This window comes from Poecile atricapillus, chromosome 24 (genome assembly GCF_030490865.1).
Source record: "Poecile atricapillus isolate bPoeAtr1 chromosome 24, bPoeAtr1.hap1, whole genome shotgun sequence".
Taxonomy (NCBI): Eukaryota; Metazoa; Chordata; class Aves; order Passeriformes; family Paridae; genus Poecile; species Poecile atricapillus.
This window is the reverse complement of record NC_081272.1, coordinates 4,858,902-4,878,046: the sequence shown is the minus strand read 5'-3', so window position 1 is coordinate 4,878,046 and position 19,145 is coordinate 4,858,902. Positions and strand designations below refer to the sequence as shown.

Here is a 19,145-nt window from a genome sequence, read left to right as displayed (position 1 = left end):
GGGGGGGATCAAAATCTGGGGGAATTGGGGGGATCTGTGGGGAATTTGTGGTGATTCTGTGAGAACTTGGGGGGAATTTGGGGGAATTTGGGGGGATTCGTGGGGAGTCTGTGTAAATGTAAATCTGTGTGAATCTCTGTGAAATTTGTGTGAATCTCTGTGAAGTCTACATGGATCTGTGGGAAATCTGTAGGAAATCTGTATAAATCAGCAGAAATCTGTGTGAATCCGTATGAATTTGTGTGGATCTGCCTCTGAACAACCCCATGCTGAGGATTTTCTGTTCCTCCTGCCGAGCTCCCACACGAGTGAGCCGTGAGTCACTGTTTTCCCAGCCTGTTTACCCTGCAAGATTTTCTGCTGTCAAACACTGGCTGCCTGCTCCTCTGGTACAGGCAGGGCTGGGGACAGTCATTCCAAAGTCCTCCCAGAGCAATTTTTGGTATCAACCTCGTGTCCCTGAGCCCCCACAGCTCCTGGAGCTGAGGGAACCATCCCAGTGGCTCTGCTGCCACTCCAGGGAAGGGTTTTGAGGAAGGAGGCAGCAGCAGATGCACCCAGAGGAGGCCCTTTGGAGGTGACTTTGTCCTCTGTGCTTGCCATGGATGAAAAGCAGGATTTTGGCACAGAATCCCCAGGGATGATGCTGGGGACATCTCAGGGAGCTGTCCTGGCCAGAGGGATTGGAGAAAGGAACAAAACCCTCTTTCAGCTCTCCCTGACCATCTCTAGGACAGGAGATGAATACAGAGTGTCTGGAAAAGCAATTAAATCTCCTGTGATCTTTCTGAGGCAGTCTCCCATTTCCATCCCTATCCAGGCAGATCTGAGCAGGCGGTGGGGACACTGTGACAGAGCTGTCACCCTGCCACAGAGCTCTGGGCCATCAGCCCTGGGTTTGCCCTGTTATGATAAACCCAAGCTGTTAATTCCAAGCCAGGGAAGAGCAGCCAGAGTGTCACTTAGTGCTGCTGTCTCAGGCTTGAGTTTAAAGCTCTGTAAATGATATTTTTTTAATTCTCATTCCCCTGATGAGCTTTATCTGCAGCCTGATTGTCATTCCTGCCCTGAAGAGGCTGCCTGTCCCAGCAGGATGAGGCCTCAGAGCTCAGCAGCACTGGGAAATTCAGCAGCACAGGTTGGGAGCAGGCAGCAGCTGGCTCTGGTGGGGAGCTTTGCCCTGCAATGGCCCTCAAAGTCACCCAGAGCTCAGGACAATCTCCTGAGCAGGTCTGGCCCTGCCCTGCTTGATCTGAAGGAATCCCTCAGGCTCTGGGTGAGCAGAGCTGGGAACAATGTCCTGTTGAAATTATACACCAAAAAAAACATATGGCATGTTTTTCCCAAGGCCTGGAGCATCCTTCCTCCCAAACTTGTGCCCCTGTTGTGTCACACTCCCCATCCCTGCCAGGTGAGAGTTCTGCACCCCAGCAGCACCAGGAGCCAGCTCCATGCTGCAGATCAATCCTTCCCCTCCTCTACCCCTGGATTTACTGATTTATCAGTACAAACAATGGCTGGAGGGGCTAAAAGGGGACCTGCAGTGGTCAGGAGGGAAAGGTGTAAGAAACATGTGGAGAACAAGGGAGAGCGAGGTCAAAGCCAGGGGGTTTCCCAGACACATCCTTTTATTTTTTATTTTCTGTTTGCCTGGATATGGAGATTACAGCACTCTGTAATTCTAAGGGGGAACACCTCAGACCCGGCAGGAACTGCCTCAAAAGGGAGGAGCAGCTCTGGAATCACTGGCTTGGGGTGGGGCACACGGGGCTCTGTCACCTCCTGGGGATGTGTCACCCCCCTGTGCCCAGCTGGGGAGGGCACTGAGCCCTCCTGCAGGGCTGGAAGCTCCTTCCAGCTGCTTCTCCCCCATCCCTGCTCCAGATGCCCCAAGATCCCATCCTGAGGGATGTCACCCTTCCACCCCAGGGATGTCACCCACCCCAGGGATGTCACCCACCCCAGGGATGTCACCCATCCCAGGGAATGTCACCCATCCCAGGGATGTCACCCATGCCAAGGGATGTCACACATCCACCCCAGGGATGTCACTCATCCACCCCAGGAATGTCACCCATCCACCCCAGGAATGTCACCCATGCCAAGGGATGTCACACACCCACGCCAGGGATGTCACCCATCCACCCCAGGAATGTCACCCATTCACCCAACAGAATGTCACCCACCCCACGGAATGTCACCCTTCCACCCCAGGGATGTCACCCATGCCAAGGGATGTCACCCATCCTGGGGGATGTCACCCTTCCACCCCAGAGGATGTCACCCATCCACCCCTGGGATGTCACCTTCCACCCCATGGAATGTCACCCACTCACCCCAGGGATGTCACCCACCCTACAGAATGTCACCCATCCACCCCAGGGGATGACACCCGTCCTAGGGGATGTCACTCATCCACCCAAGGGGATGTCACCCATGCCAAGGGATGTCACCCATCCACCCAAGGGGATGTCACCCATCCTGGGGGATGTCACACATCCACACCAGGGATGTCACCCATCCACACCAGGGGTGTCACCCATCCACCCCAGGGATGTCACCCATGCCAAGGGATGTCACCCACCCACCCCAGGGGTGTTTCCATCCATCCCTGCCCACCTCAAGAGTGCAGCACAGCGGGACCAGCCAAGCAAAATGAAAGCACATGACCACCTACCAACACACCTTGGCAGAGGCGAACTCCACACACGCCGTCTCCCGCCCAGGCAGGTGATCCGGGATGCTCCCTCCAGCCGGTACCCCGGGAAGCAGGAGAAGGTCAGCACGTCCCCCACTCCGAACTGCAGCCCTTTCCTGATGCTGTAGGCCGGCACTTCTGGCTCATCACACGGCTCCAAGTCATATTCTGGAGGGGATAAATGGATTTTATGGGATGGCAGGGGGGCACTTTTGAGTCCATCCTCCCCAGAGAGGACACGAGGAACCAAGGGAGCTCTGAGCTTTGATCCAGCTGCACTGAACCCATCAGGATTCTAAGCCATGAAAACCCACCTGGATTTCACTCCTATCCTAAAACTCAGGGGCTCTGTCCTCTCTAGAGAGGACATGAGGAACCAAGGGAGCTCTGAGCTTTGACCCAGGTGCAATGAATCCATGAGGATGGAATCCAGTTTGAGCCATGAAAACCCACCTGGATTTCACCCCCCAAGTGAATCCATGACAATTCTAAGCCATGAAAATCCACCTGGATTTCACCCCTTAAGTGAACCTATGAGGATTCTAAGCCATGAAAATCCACCTGGGATTTCACTCCCATCCTAAAATTCAGGGGTTCTTTCCTCTCTAGAGAGGACATGAGGAACCAAGGGAGCTCTGAGCTTTGATCCAGCTGCACTGAATCCATGAGGATGGAATCCAGTCTGAGCCATGAAAACCCACCTGGATTCCACCCCTCAACCTAAAACATAGGGGTTCTGTACTCTCTAGAGAGGACATGAGGAACCAAAGGAGCTCTGAGCTTTGATCCAACTGCAATGAACCCATGAGGATTCTAAGCCATGAAAACCCACCTGGATTTCACCCCCCAGGTGAATCCACGAGGATTCTAAGCCATGTAAACCCACCTGGATTTCACCCTCCCTCCCAGCAGCTGGATCCCAACCCAACCACCTCCTAAGGCAACAGGTCCTAATTCCTGTCACAGGGACATCAGTGGGGATGGGGATTTGTCACTGTCCTTCTGCTGCAGCCCAGTGAGGATGGATTGATCCGGATGGGATTTCTGCTGCCTCTCCATTTCTAATCCTGGAAATGGATGATCCTGTTCAGGGAATGCAGGACACTGAAACTGCTGCTCCAAGAAAGGTCACGTAGGATTTCAGCCAACAGCCAAACTCATGTCTCTGACCCTAACCCAGCTTGAAGGAAAACTCTTCTGAGGGTGTTTTTGGAAAAATCTCCAAGTCCAAAGCCTGTACATTAACATATATATATGTAAAGGAAGCTAAAAATAGAACTGACTCCTGGTTTTACTTTCCAAGATAGGAAAGAAGCCTTGAAATACACTGAAAATGAGAGTTATAATTAGAGGCGAGCTTTTGAAAGGCAAAAAGCCATTTTCCCCTCATCAAAATGGGAGTTAATTGGAAATTTTCTGACTGGTTTCCACATGCAAATCCCTGACTTCAGAGGCCAGGAACAAAGGCACTGGGAACCAGGTTTCAGCTGCATCTATGGCAACAGCTCTGCCCATCAGAGAGGGTGCCAGACCAAGCTCCACAGGAAAAATGGGAATTTTTCTCCTTCCCTGGGTGCTGAACTGGCAGCTCAGGACTGGAAAGGACACAGGGACAGAGGCAAGAGCAGCAGCAGTGCAATAAAGCTCCTGCTGCAATAAAGCACTGATTGTTGTAGGGAATGGCTTCTGGGGCACTCAGGCAGCAAAGACTGACATTCCCTGGAATGGGAGCACTCGGGAGTCATTTGGAGGACTCCAGCCCAGAGGACACAGTCCAACACCTCCTGCCCCTCAACCAGAGGCTACCCCAGTGCCATCAGCTGCCCTGTACTGCCACATGTCCCTTTTTTGGGTCCCTCCCCAAGTCCCCATGCTCCTTCTGACAACTGCTGAAAATCAGAATTTCCTTTGAAAAATCTGCATTTTGGATCACCACACCCACTCAAAGCCACCATCACCATGATGGTTCAGCGAGCACAGTTCAGCATGGGATTGCTAGAACTTCTCTTGGGAGGAATTATTTCCCTCAGCCTCCTCCTGACTCCTGGAGTCAGGGAAATCTGGATCCCTCAGAGCCCTGCTGGGTTCCTGCAGCAGGACAGGGCTCCCATCTGGTACCACAGCAGAGCAGCTGAGCCAGCCCAGCCAGGGAAAATGCATTTTCAGTTCCCTGGAAGTGCCAGTGGGATCATGGAAACCCAGTCTGGGATATGCCAGGTGTGTGTTAAAATCATGGAATGGTTTGGGTGGGAAGGGACACCAAGAATCATCCAGTGCCACCCCCTGCCATGGGCAGGGACACTTTCCACTGTCCCAGGCTGCTCCCAGCCCTGTCCAGCCTGGTCTTGGGCACTTCCAGGGATCCAGGGACAGCCACAGCTGTTCTGGGAAACCCATTCCAGCCCCTCACCCTCACAGGGAGGAGTTTCTTCCCAATATCCCACCCAGATCTCTCCTCTTTCCCAGTTTAAAGCCATTCCCTGTGTCCTGTCCCTCCATCCCCTGTCCCCAGCCCCTCTCCAGCTCTCCTGGAGCCCCTGCAGGCCCTGCAAGGGGCTCTGAGCTCTTCCTGGAGCTTCTCCTCTCCCAGCTGGACATTCCCAGCTGTCCCAGCCTGGCTCCATGGCAGAGGCACATCCAGGACAGGCTGCAGGCACAGGATGGTCACTGCAGGAGCACCCAAGGGGAGCAATGAGCCGGAGGTGAAAGGAGGACAATGGGAGTGACCAGCCCTGCTCCTTATCCAAGCACTCCAGATTGCTCCCTGCTGCTTCCAAAGGATCCTGACTGTCCCTGCGCTGGAAATGCTGGGCCTGATGCAGAGATTTTCCTCTAAAAACAGGGAAGAGGTTTGGAGAAAGTGGGACAGCATTTCCCCAAAATCCTGAGCTGAAATTGTCCCTAAGCAGAGCAAGGAAGATGAGAGTGAGGAGGAAGACAGCAACACCTGGATTTAATTCCAGTGAGTCCATTCCTGTTATCCAGCCCAGGACAGACAGAACTGTTCACCCTGGCTATCTGGGGGCTGCAAGGGGAATATTTCTTGGGACACATTGGGAAAAATTCTTGGGACACACTGGGGTTTAATACTGGGATAATTTACTGGGTGACAAAAGGAGTGACCCAAATTAATGGAAAATTATTCCCAGGATTTTACTGGGAGGCCCTGGCACCCCAGAGAAGGGGTGGCCCATCCCTGTAAGTGTCTAAGGCCAGGCTGGAGCAATCTGGGATAGTGGAGGATTGGGTGGGGAGGAGGGAAGGAAGGGAGGGAGGGGAAGGAAGGGAGGAAGGGAGGAAGGGAGGAAGGGAGGAAGGGAGGAAGGGAGGAAGGGAGGAAGGGAGGAAGGGAGGAAGGAAGGAAGGAAGGAAGGAAGGAAGGAAGGAAGGAAGGAAGGAAGGAAGGAAGGAAGGAAGGAAGGAAGGAAGGAAGGAAGGAAGGAAGGAAGGAAGGAAGGAAGGAAGGAAGGAAGGAAGGAAGGAAGGAAGGAAGGAAGGAAGGAAGGAAGGAAGGAAGGAAGGAAGGAAGGAAGGAAGGAAGGAAGGAAGGAAGGAAGGAAGGCAGGCTTTGGGCAGCTGTTCTCACCTGAGAAGGTGATGTTAAAGCCCTCATAGGACATGGAGAAGTCGGAGATGAAGCGGATCTGGGCTGAGAAGTTCCCGAAGAGCCCTGCACTGAGCGGGGCTGGCAGCTGGGACCCCGTCAGCTGCTTCAGGGGCTGGGCAAAGCTGGAGTTCTCGGTGATCAGCAGGTAATCGTGGCCATTCTCCAGGTGGAACGTGTGGAAGGTGAAGAACACACCTGCAGAGGGGGGAAAAACACAGGAGGAGTCACCCCACAGCATTCCCAGCGCCCAAGCCCTGCTCCCCACCAACAGCAGGGGGAAATCACACTGAAATCAAGGATTTTGTTACGTTAGAAATGAAATAGATAAAAACTCTAAAGCCTGGGTGTGGTACCAGGCCCAGAGCAGGGACAGGCCCTGGAAATATCGGATTCTTGTGTCCTTGTCAGGGATGACACAAATCTGCTCCAGGGACAGAGCAGTGGCTGAGGAAGCTTTTTATTATAGAAGTGCTGGCTTTTAAATGGAGAGCAAGAGCAGTAGGGCTGGAGCTGGGAGAGCTGGAAAACAATCATGTTCCAAAAGGAATTCCTGCCTAGAAAAATAGGATTTAAGCCCAGCCTCAAGGTCAGGGAGGTTTTTCCAGAAGTGTGTCAGTGGTGCAGCTGCAAGGACCTTCCTACATTGCGCTGAATCAGAGAATCATGAATCATGGAATGATTTGGGTGGGAATGACCTTAAAAATTGTCTTATTCCATACCCCTACCATGGGAAGGGACACCTTCCCCTGGACCAGCTTGATCCAAGAAAAACCCTACTTTTATTCACCTTTTCTTGCCCAAAATAAACCCCACAACAGCTCCAGCCACAGAAATCCTGGCCCAAACCAGCAAAACTATTTTGCCTCTTCCTCCCAAATTCAATTTGAAGGTTTTGAAACATTTGGGGAGAAGGCTGTGACCTTGCTGCATTTGTAAATGAGCCAGAGAGGAGTAATGGATTACTTAAAGTCCCCTTCACACCTCCAGACACACAATGGGAAGCACTTCAGGCTCCTGCAGGAGCCTCCAGCGAGGTGATTTTTCATGCTGGAATTCAAACACCATTAGAAACACTTATTCTCTGGAAAATAATTCCAGCTTGGAAATAAAACTAGAAAAAAAAAAAAAAATCAACAGAAATCGGCAGTGAGAGCAGAGGCAGGCAGGATCTGAGCTCAGGAACTTTGTCACAGCATTGTCACACTGACTTAACAAGGCAAGGAGATGCCAAGCAATAAAAAGCCTCTTTGCATATAGATGGATTTTCCCATCCTGATCTGCCAGCTCTTGGAGCATCCAGGGCAGGCTCCTGAGGCCCTGCTCATGTGGGATTGGGATTTATCCGGTTCAGAACCCCTCTGGAGAGACACAGACTCCTCCAGGCAAACCCAAGGATGGAAATGGAGCTTTGGGAGAGATCCCTGCTTGGCCTGACCAGCTTATTTAATTTAACCCAATAATTCACATCCCAAGGGTTGGATCTGCATCCCACCATTCCCAAAATACAGCATCCCAAAGAATCAGCAGGAAACCTGCAAATAAATCCCAGAGGAAGAGTCTCATCCTCACTGCCCATTAATTCCCTATTAATTTCTGGAGATCAGGATAAGGCCATCCTGGAGATCGGGGGATGCTCTGGAGATCCAATATCCAACGCCACAACATCAAATTCCAGCTGAATATTCCCTTTATTCATCCCTGGGTGCTTCCTGAAGGTTTGCTGCTCACACAGAGCAGTTCCCTTCCCAGAAGTGAAGGTCAGAGAGGCTGGAAACCAATGAGGAGCATTTCCCATGGGACTGGGAATGAAGGAATCATGGGATCATCCCAACCTTTATCCCTCTGCAGCACCTCACTGCCCTTCAGTGTCCCAGAAGGATTTTTATGACCCAAAGCTTAGGACTGACTTTCACAATTCCTTCTTTATATCCATTCTGTAGAGAACATGTTAGTCTAGCTCTTTTCCCCCTGCAAAATTCCACAAATGCAGGAAACTTCCAAGAGTTTCCAAATGTTTGCTATTCCTACCAGAAGCACAAACCAGAAATAGACCTGACCTGAGAAGTGGGATGTGGGGAATGCAAAATTACTTTAATTCTCCCCCGACAGCAAATTTATACCCTCAGCTTTAGCAAACCCAGCCTAAGGAACAGAAATAGCATCACTCCTCTGGAATCAGCACTAGAATAATTCAGTTATCCTGGAGAACATGCCCAAACTCCAAGTTTTGTAAGGTGAAAACTCCAAGCAGAGGGCATGAGGCTCCTCCAGCATGAGGCTCCTCCAGCACTGTGTAACTGTAGCAAAAAGGGCTAATTATGAACTCATTTTAAAGGATTTGTGACCAATTAAACCTTTGTTCTGCTCTGCAATTTACTGTGGCACAGAACATCTCTGCAAACACAGGGCTGGGCTTTTAATTTCTCCCCCCGCCTTCTCTGCAGAAAAAACAGCAAAACAAATTAGAGGGGAAAGAAATCACTTTGAAGCAGTGAGATTAAAAATAATGGCCTCTCTTTAGGCATTTAAATACCTTTAAAAGTCAGCTGCTTTTAAACTCCATTTGTATAGCCTGGGAATCCATAAAGTGTCAGAGGGAAATAATTGTTAGAGCAGCTGGGGCAATTCCAGGACTCGTGCATTGACCATGTGGGAGATGTTCCCAGAAACCTTGGAGGGAAGGAGCTGAACACCTCCATAAATCCCTCAGGAGGGGCAGATCCCTCTCTGTGACAGGGACAGCACCCAGGGAATGATTTTCAGGATATCTGGATCTATATCCAGCCACATCCTGACTTTCAGCATAGAGCCACAAAGGTCTGGATCAGGAGATAACACAGAGCACAGGCCCCGTTTGATGAGAAGGATTTTCCCTTCTCCACTTCAAAAGGATGAAGAGGTGACATCAAAACCCTCTTGATCTTGTCCAGGGACAATGGAATTCCTGAGAGGAACTCTTGGATCCCAGAGGGAAAAGTTTCTCTCTCCCTGCCCACCACCCTCAGTCCTCTCCAAGCACGCCCAAGGTGTCTCACCTTTCCCATGGGATGTTTCTATCGTCCACGTGCAGTTCAGGTTGTTGGGATAAAAATCAGGGAAGCCTGGGGAGAGGATGGTGCCACTGGAGCCACGGATGTAGCCCCCACAGAGAGCTAAAAACACCAAAAAAAAAAAAAAAAAAAAAAAAAAAAAAGGAGTAAAAGAATTCAATAATCCAGAATCTTTCACAAGCCGGGAGGAAAAAGGAAAACCAAAACCCAGCCCAGGAAAATCCCACCAAAGAGACCGATCAACCCAAAATCCAATCAACCCAAACTGGGTTTTGTTGGTCAAACTCCAACAAAACCCATCCATCAACCCAAGAAAATCCATGGATTAAATGGCACCGGGAGCTTTCCAGCCGCTGCTTTGGCAAGGCAAGGGCGTGCAGAGGTTTCCTCACCCTCACAGCTGGGCAGGGGCCGGCTCCACTGGAAGTTGGGCTCGCACTCCAGGGCCTCGCTGTCGCTCAGGGTGTAGCCGGGGTCACAGCTGAACGTCACCAGGGCTCCCACGTAGAAATCGTTGCCGTGGCGCTGCCCGTTCACCGGGATCCCTGGATCCAGGCAGTGGTCGGACTGCAGCTTCACAGCTGACAGAGGACAGGGACACAGCCCTCAGCCAGGGCACCCTGCAGCCCAGGGGGAGCACAGCCCACCCACACCACCCTTCCACACCCTGCTGGACACCCCCACAGTCTGAGCGTGAAAGGGAGACAGGGAATTCCCAAAGGGAGGGGATGCAGAGAGGAAAAACCTCCAAGTGAGAAGAGGAAATGGGGAGAGGAAAAGCCTCAAAGTGAAAGGATGGAGAGAGGAAATTCCCCAAAATGAGGGGATGGAGAGAAGGAATTCCTCCAAGGGAGGGGGGAAAATGAAGAGAGGAAAATCCCCAAAGCAAGAGGATGGAGAGAGGAAAATCCTCAAAGTGAGAGAAGGAAATGGAGAGAGGAAAATCCCCAAAGTGAGAGGAAGAAATGGAGAGAGGAAAATCCCAAAAGTGAGAGGAGGAAAAGGAGAGAGGAAAATCCTCAAAGTGAGAGGAGGAAATGGAGAGAGGAAAATCCCAAGAGTGAGAGGATGGAGAGAGGAAAATCCTCAAAGTGAGAGGATGGAGAGAGGAAAATCCCCAAAGTGAGAGGATGGAGAGAGGAAAATCCTCAAAGTGAGAGGAGGAAATGGAGAGAGGAAAATCCCCAAAGCAAGAGGATGGAGAGAGGAAAATCCCCAAAGTGAGAGGAGGAAATGGAGATGGGAGCTGGTAGGGGATTCTTGGGCCTGTCCTGTGCAGGACCAGGAGCTGGACTCCACGATCCCTGTGGGATACAACTCTGGATATTCCAATTCTGTGAGCTCAGCTCTGCCTCCTAAAATCAAGAATATTCTGCAGATGCTAAAATAAAAATAAAAGCTTCTACAAACAACCAGAGGAGGAATGGCTTCAGACTGCAAAAGGGGAGATTTGGGTGGGATATTGAGAAGGAATTCTTCCCTGTGAGGGTGGGGAGGGGCTGGGAAGGTTTTCCCAGAGAAGCTCATCCCTGGAAGTGTCCAAGGCCAGCTTGGACAGTGCTTGGAGCAGCCTGGGATAGCAGGAGCTGTCCCTGCCTGTGGGTTTTAAATTTCCTTCCAAGCCAAACCAGTCTGGGACACCAGGAAAAGCAGAAACTGCTCCTCCACTGGCAGCAGCTTCCCACTGCCCAGTCCTTGAGCAGTGTGAACTGCCTGGAACCAGGAAAAAGAGACCCAGGCAGCCCTGAGCCAGGCCAAGGTGCTGCTGGAGACCGGGGAATTCCAGGGAATTCCAGGGAATTCCATGAACAGCGTGTCCTTACTTTCATATCGGATCTGGAAGCCGATGTCGGAGTGGCTCTTGTCGGTGGTGAACAGGAGGTAGAGGTGGTTGCTGGTGCTGATCAAGAACTGGGGCACCTGGGTGCCGTCGTAGACCCCGATAAGGGGTGAGGAGTAGGACCGGCCATCCCGCACCTCCAGAGTGTCATAATTCACCTCTGTCTTGAACCTGGAAGGGACATGAGGAAACTGAAACCCCAGAACTTCTCCTTCTGTCCTCATTTCACTCCTGGAACCACCAGGGGCCACAGATGCCTTTCTGAGTGTCTCACTGAGGGCACCTCACACATGTTTGGGGGCTTTTTTTGATTCTTCACCTCTTCACCTGCTGACCCCCACCAGGCTGGGAGCTTCTCCAGCCCTCAAATGTTGCCCAGGTGCTGAGGCAGCAAATGAAACAGGGCTGAAAGAGCCATGGAGCCCCAAATGTCACAGCAGTGGCAGGGGCAGCTCCTTTCTGCTCTCTGGGGTATTCTTGGCACTGCCAGGAATCCAAACAGCAGCTCAGGATATCTGGATCTATATCCATCTACATCCTTGTGCCCCCTGAACAAGTCTCCCCACACATCCAGCAGAGCACAGCCCTCCTTGGCCAGGAAATCCAGGGAAAGCCAAAAAACTCAGCATCCCCTGCTGCTCCCCCCACCCGAGGAATCTGTGGGAGCTCAGCCCCCAAAACTGTGTCTAAAACCCCCCTGAAAGCAAGCAGGAGTGGTTCAGACAGAACCATTCCCACCTTTCCCTCCCCAGTGCTGGGTGGGATTTCATTCTCTGCCAGGAGCTCAGAAATATGAAAGGGGAGAGGGGAGAAGCTCAGAGCTGGACGGGACGTGGAGCAGCTCATTCCCTTCCCCTGGCTGCACCTTGGAACCACCCAAACCACCCAAACCCAGGGGATCTGGGGCTGCCCGTGCTGCTGAGCACCTGTCAAAGGTGATCTTGATGGGGTAGCCTGGCTGGGCCTCGATGACCCAGGCACAGCTCAGTGAGTCCTTGTAGAAGCCAGGCCAGCCTGGGGACAGGATGGTTCCGCTGGGCGATGTCAGGTGGCCCCCACAGGGTGCTGGGGACACAAAAAGAACACAAATCACACAATTATCCAGGCTAGGAAAGATCTTCAGGCTGATCCAGCCCAACACTGCCAATGCCACCACTAAACCACATCCCTGAGTGCCGCATCTTTGAAATCAGGTGAGAAATGTCACGGAGCTGCAGCACCCCGAGATGTCCCCACCTGTGAAACCCCTTCCCTGCATTTCCCTCCTCCCACGAGTTAAAAACCACCAGAGCCAGATGGAAACTGCTCAGAAATTGCCTTTTCAGCTCCAAATGCAGACACTGTCCCCCTGGGAGCTGGCAGGGCTGACCTTGGGCCCTGCTCGGAGCGGACGGGGTGTAAAATAATGATTGGGTATAAAAGCAGAGGAAACTGCAAGGTCACTTGGCATTTCAGGTGCCAGAAGATCTCTCCCAGCCCTGCTAATTGAGTCATGGCTTTGCTATCACAAGGGACATCACCAGAGCAGGGCAGGAATTCCACACCACGGTCCCCAGTTGTGTTTTCTGAGCAAAGGAAGCTGGGTCTGAGGGCTCAGAGGCAGAAAAATCCCACAGCCCCCAGGAACTGCCAGGGTTTGTCCTCCCAGGAGGGACCCAGGGCCAGCCCCAATGTCACTGTACCCCAGTGGAGTGCCAGCCCCAAAGCTCCCCTGCTGCTCTGAAGGGCGGCAGATGAAAGTCATTTGATCTCAGCTGACTCCAAAGTAATTATTTTTCCTTTCTGCCCCAAAGCTGCATCGTCTCCTGTCAGGATTTCCACCCTTTTCTCTGTCTCCTTCATTCCCATTAATTTTTTCGAGTGCTGAGCAGGACTTTAGATCTCTGGGCTCTTCTCCTTGCTTAAAAAGGGTAATTAAAATGTCCAGACTGAAGGGTGAGTCAAAGAAATCACCAGAGTGATCAGGAGGAGAAGGCAGAAGGTTATCAAATATAAAAGTTTATTAAGAATGTACTATTTAATGTATGTTTCCCTTCCATACTTGAAAATATGTAAATTTAAAGGCTAATGCTTTGAAAGTAACAGGAGCCCTGAATTAAACCTGTATTTTGTCAGGAGCAAAATTATTTAAGAATACAAAAAGAGCTTTTTTATTCTACAAAAGCTGTCGAAGACAATTGATTCCTTCCTTCCATCCCAAAGACAATGGCCAGGATCGTGCAATTCCTGCTGCCCAGGCAATGTAGGACCAATTACTCCAATTATTTCTCAATATTCCAGGGCTGTTTCTCAAGAGCTCAGCACTTGTTATTCAAATTGCTGAAAATACCAGAGCAAGGCATCACTTCCCTGAGAACACAGTGTACAGGGAGATTTTCAGTCCTAATGAGCTCCTTCTTCACTTCCCTTTTCCAGAGGAGAGGCTTAAAAGTCCTAAGAAAGCTTTGAAATCTGAATTAAAGCCTTTAAATCAGCCCAGCTCCCACCATGGCAGGGCTGGCTGTTGTGGCCAGGAGATGGAAGTGCAGAATTTCTGTCTCTCAGCTGCCAGAGCCCACTGACAAACTTCTGCCATCATATCAATATCAGATACTTTACAGGGATCAAAAACCAGCATGGGAAAACATCACCCTGGGTCCTCCATTCCCTGTTGTTTCATTCCCTCCCCAACAGGAGCAGCAGGGAAGCTTTGAGTCATCACTAAACCAGAACCTTTTATTATTATTGTTATTAGAAAAACACCTGTTGTAAACTGATCCTCAAATAAATACAATAAAAATACTCCCCAGCGTTCATTTCACACCAAAACAATCGGAAAATAAACAGAGCTCAGGAATATTTGAGCTGAAACTTCCTCCCCAGCAAACTCCTCTGTGCAGACAGCACTTTCCAGAAGCGTGGGAAATCCTGGAAGGTGTTGGCTGGACACTGTGGAATGTGAGAGCCCTGACAGGCAGAACCCTGATCCTGGATCCCAAAAGGCTGCAAAATTCCCCCAAAAATCCCAGTCCCTGTGAGAATGTTCACCTGGAGGAGAGAGAGAGAGAGAGAGGGAGAGGGAGAGGGAGAGGGAGAGGGAGAGGGAGAGGGAGAGGGAGAGGGAGAGGGAGAGGGAGAGGGAAGAGAAGAGAAGAGAAGAGAAGAGAAGAGAAGAGAAGAGAAGAGAAGAGAAGAGAAGAGAAGAGAAGAGAAGAGAAGAGAAGAGAAGAGAAGAGAAGAGAAGAGAAGAGAAGAGAAGAGAAGAGAAGAGAAGAGAAGAGAAGAGAAGAGAAGAGAAGAGAAGAGAAGAGAAGAGAAGAGAAGAGAAGAGAAGAGAAGAGAAGAGAAGAGAAGAGAAGAGAAGAGAAGAGAAGAGAAGAGAAGAGAAGAGAAAAAGAGGAGAAAAAGAAAACAAGAAGAAAGGAGGAGAAAAAGAGGAGAAAAAGAAGAGAAAAAGAGGAGAAAATGAAGGGAAAAAGGAGACGGATCTCTCTCCCAGTAGGCTGGGAATGTTCACCTGGAGAAAAGAAGCTCCAGGGAGAGCTCAAAGCTCCGTTCAGTGCCTAAAGGGGCTCCAGGAGAGCTGGAGATGAACCTGGGACAAGGGATGGAGGCACAGGACACAGGGAATGGCTTAGAAAGGGGAAAGGGGAGATCTGGGGATATTCAGAAGGAATTCTTGGCTGTGAGGGTGGGGAGGAGCTGGCACAGAATTCCCAGAGAAGCTGAGGCCACCCCTGGGATCCCTGGAAGCGCCCAAGGCCAGGCTGGACAGGAGCAGAGGGCTAATGGAAGTGTCCCTGGCCATGGGAAGAGGCAAAAGGAGATTTTCAAGGCCCTGCCAGCCCAAGGCACAGCGGGCAGGAGCGTGGGATCACCTTCACAGCGCAGCACGGCGTTGTCCCACACCACGTTGCCCTCCTGCAGGACACAGGTGACGGTCTCGGCGCCGTGGGTGCGGATGAAGCCCTCGTCACACAGGAAGGACACGGAGCTGCCCAGCTGCAGGCTGTCCCCAAAGCGCTTCCCGTTCACCGGCACGCCGGGGTCCGGACACTCGTTGTGCCGGAACGCTGGCAGGAGCAGCAGAGGAGGGAAAGAGAAGAGGAAAACAGGGCAGTTGGGATATTTCCAGCGCTTGATCACTCCTCCCGTAAAAAAACACACAACTTTATCCTCGTGTTGAAAAAAGGACTGCAATATGATACTGGCTTTTGCATTTATATATTGGTTTTTGCATTGATCATAAGTGGTTTGTCGCCCTGAAAACTCAGCTTCTGAGCTTGCTGACATGGTTTTCTAAGGACTTTCCCAGGACAGTAACTGTAAACATAGATATGTGTACATTCTTTCTGTTCCACGTCTTGTGATGGGCATCTCTCATGGCCAGTGCAGTGGGAAAGTGTTATCCTGACCATCCAATCCCTGGCCATGGTCAGAAGCCTATAAATCCTGGGAGGAAAAATGAACTCTGCTCTTCTTTTCACCACACCTCAACCTGTGTCTGTTGCCCTGAAAACTCAGCTTTTGAGCTTGCTGACATGGTTTTCTAAGGACTTTCCCAGGACAGTAACTGTAAACATAGATATGTGTACATTCTTTCTGTTCCACGTCTTGTGATGGGCATCTCTCATGGCCAGTGCAGTGGGAAAGTGTTATCCTGACCATCCCATGGTCAGGAGCCTATAAATCCTGGGGGGAAAAATAAACTTTCTCTTCTTTTCACCACACCTCGACCTGTGTCTGTGTGATCTGTTCATCTTCAGCGGTAACAGTGGTTGGCTGTAGTATCATATATACCTTTATTTAGCTGTTTGTTAGTTTAATGTAATTTACCAGCTCAAATATGTACTGCACAGCTTATAGAAATAGTAGTGAGGTGAATATACAATATCACAGGCCTTAACTAAACACTTAAAAATACCTCTGTATAATGGTGTAAAGCAATCATGTTACCCCCCTTGTCTGCTGACTGAACTCTCCAAAAGTTAACTGTGACACAAACCAGAGCACCAGAGGACAATTAGAAAACACCACGTTAAATTTAAAGAGGACTTAAATACTTAAACCTGGCTGGGAAAGGCTCAGTGCAGAACTGGAAGCGGTCAGAACAAATGAACTCATTCCTGAGTCATTCCCAGCACTGAAAAACCTGAAAAATGTCCTGAAATTGTGCCTGAAAAATGTCCCCATGCAAGGGACAGTCCCAGCTCCCAACCAGCAGTGTTCTTGAAGTGTCACCTTCAGTCCTGGGTCTGTGGCACCCCCAAACCCAAACCCACACCCAAACCCAAACCCAAACCCAAACCCAAACCCAAACCCAAACCCAAACCCAAACCTCACCCAAATCCCCTCCTCTGAGGAGTCCTCAGCCTGACGGAGCTTGGCAAATGCTTCCTTAAGCCTTCTGACTTTTTGACATTTTGATTTTTTGATTTCTTGATTTTTTGATTTTTTTTTTCTTTAAATAAAGGCTCAGCAATCAGGGCTGGAAAGTCCATTAATTTATCTGTGCCACTGAAGGCACAGCCTAACAGAGCTCAGCTCTGCTGAAGAGGTTTAATAAGGCTCTTTGGAAAATTACAGAACAATATGATAAAATTACCGTAGGGATTTGAGGAGTGGACTTAACATGGAGCCAAACCTCTCTCTGGAAATGTCAAGGCTTTCTAACACAAGACAGGGCTACCTTTGCCTTTTTCTCCAAAGTTTTGCATCTCTGGCTGTCAGCATACAAGGGTGGCAGCCACAAATTCCTGGGAAGCCCATCCCAGCCCCTCCCCACCCTCACAGGATAAAATTTCATCCCAAAATCCAATAACAGGTCATTCCCCTCATCCCAGCACTACACACTTGGCCAAAATCTTTCTCCAGCAAACCCTGAGGGAAGAACCCGAATCCTGGCTTCCATGAACAGATAAGCCAGGACCAAACTGGGTTTTTTTTGTGGATAACACTTCAGCTTCACAGCCAGAAAGAATCTGTGCCACCAGCTCTAAACTTGCCACCAATTCTCCATTACCCAACTGCAAATCCAAATTAATCCTCAATTTTCAGGTTTACTTTGGAATTCCAACAGCTTTAGCAAGATCCATCTCTGCAGTTTCCAACATGAATTTAGAGTTTAAAACCCGGGCAGAAGGAAGGGTGGGACACTTGATGCCTCAGGATTTCAGCTTTTCTGTTTTTCATCTATTTGTAACCCTGCAGTTCTTCAGTGTGTAACTCCAAACTCCACACACAGTGGGAGCTGCTGCTTTCCCATTTGGCTCAGACACAGCAATTCCTCTCCAGGCCTGGCAATCAAGGACACCTCACTGCCTCAGGCCCCCAGAGATGGAAACAAAAGGGAGTTGGGGGCAGCAAACTTGGGGTAAATGACTTCATTACCTGAAGCTGGAATTGGGAGATTAACCCCAATATGCAAATGGCCCAAACTTATAAAAGTGTGAAACCCCTGACCCGTGGTCCATTTTGGGTGCAGCTCCTGGGGGGCTTTGTCTGCCTGAAATGTCCCTGAAGGCCCCTCAATAAACAGAACTGCTTTTTATTCCCTGAATTCTGTCTGGCCTCTGTTTTTAGGTGTCCCCAAAGCATCCCACTCACTGGTGAAGGTGATGTTGAAGCCTCTCTTCTCCATGGAGTGGTCAGTCTGGAACTCCAGCCTGGCCACGTGGCCGCTGCTGGTCAGTGAGGAGGGGATGTGGCTCCCTGAGAAGGTGCCCAGCACCGGGGACTCGGCCGTGCCCCCGTCCTTGACAGCCAGGAAGTCGAACTGGGGCTCCACATCGAAGTCATTGAAGGCCAGGTGGATCCTGCTCTCGGGGTTGGCGATGATGAGCCACACACAGTGCAGGCTGCTCCCGTACTCCTCGGGGTAGTTCGGGGACAGCACGATCCCCGATGGGCTGGTGAAGTTGAAAAAGCAGGAAACTGCAAAGGGAAAGAGACATCAGTACCACAGCCCCACAGCCATCCCTGCCCTCATCCCCTCAGCTCAGACACTCCCACCAATTCCTGCTCCCAGACCGCCTCAGCAGTGCTCACTCTGGGATTTATCTGCAGGAGGAAGAAGTGACTCCCACAGCCCACTGACAGAACTCCTGCCATCATATAAATATCAGACATTTCACATGGACTGAAAACCAGGAGGGGAAATCACCACTCTGGATCTTCCATTAGTTCTCTCCCATTAATTCTTTAATTACCACCCTCACAGGAGCAGCAGGGAAGCTTTTGGTCACCACTGAATCAGAAGGTTTTGGTCACCACTGAATCAGAACCTTTTGGTCACCACTGAATCAGAAGGTTTTGGTCACCACTGAATCAGAAGGTTTTGGTCACCACTGAATCAGAAGGTTTTGGTCACCACTAAATCAGAATATTTTATTATTGGGATAAGAAAAATGCCTGTTCTTCAGGATTTTGGGTGGATTTGCTGTTTTCCAGTCCCTTCCAGGTTTCTTTAACAGCAGGAGGAAAATGCCTCTGAGGTGGGATCAAGCATTTTCCAGGTGAATTCTCCTGCATGTCCCTCAGGAAAGCCTCCCAAGAATGCAGTGGGTGACTTGAGGTGGTGCAAAATAAAACCAGCACGAAACAAGTCCAGTTTTGCCTTAACACTCTTTGCTGTGGCCACAGCCCAGCACATCCCAGAGAAGCTGGAGCAAGGAAGCAGCTCGGTCACTCCAGGCACTGCTCCAGCCTCCCCTGCTGCTGTCCCTGGCTCAGCTCTGTCACCCACAGGTGACACATCCATTCCCAGGGTGCTGCAGACTCCTTGGGGCTTGCTGACAATAAAATCTGCCATTTCAGCTGCCCTTTCCAACTGCTGAATTAATTTTTCCCCCCCGTGCTCCTCTCCAGATTCACCCACTGCATTCACCAAACTCCTTCCATCCACACCACGCCCTTCCCACAGGGAATGTCTTCGGAATCCAACAACAAATGGAGCCTTTGGAGAGGGAGCTG

At 50.5% G+C, this 19,145-nt stretch overlaps 1 protein-coding gene across 1 annotated transcript in view; it reads right to left on the bottom strand.

Annotated features, from left to right (window-relative positions):
• Window positions 1-19,145, bottom strand: part of CSMD2 (CUB and Sushi multiple domains 2) — a 278,621-nt gene that overhangs the window by 90,422 nt on the left and 169,054 nt on the right. Inside the window, exons 15-22 of the mRNA XM_058856609.1 lie at window positions 17,781-18,107; window positions 15,053-15,247; window positions 12,122-12,260; window positions 11,179-11,366; window positions 9,748-9,936; window positions 9,341-9,457; window positions 6,285-6,500; window positions 2,678-2,866 (exon numbers count right to left, since the gene is read on the bottom strand). Of these exons, the coding sequence (XP_058712592.1) occupies window positions 2,678-2,866; window positions 6,285-6,500; window positions 9,341-9,457; window positions 9,748-9,936; window positions 11,179-11,366; window positions 12,122-12,260; window positions 15,053-15,247; window positions 17,781-18,107 (1,560 nt within the window). The remainder of the gene's footprint in view (window positions 1-2,677; window positions 2,867-6,284; window positions 6,501-9,340; window positions 9,458-9,747; window positions 9,937-11,178; window positions 11,367-12,121; window positions 12,261-15,052; window positions 15,248-17,780; window positions 18,108-19,145) is intronic.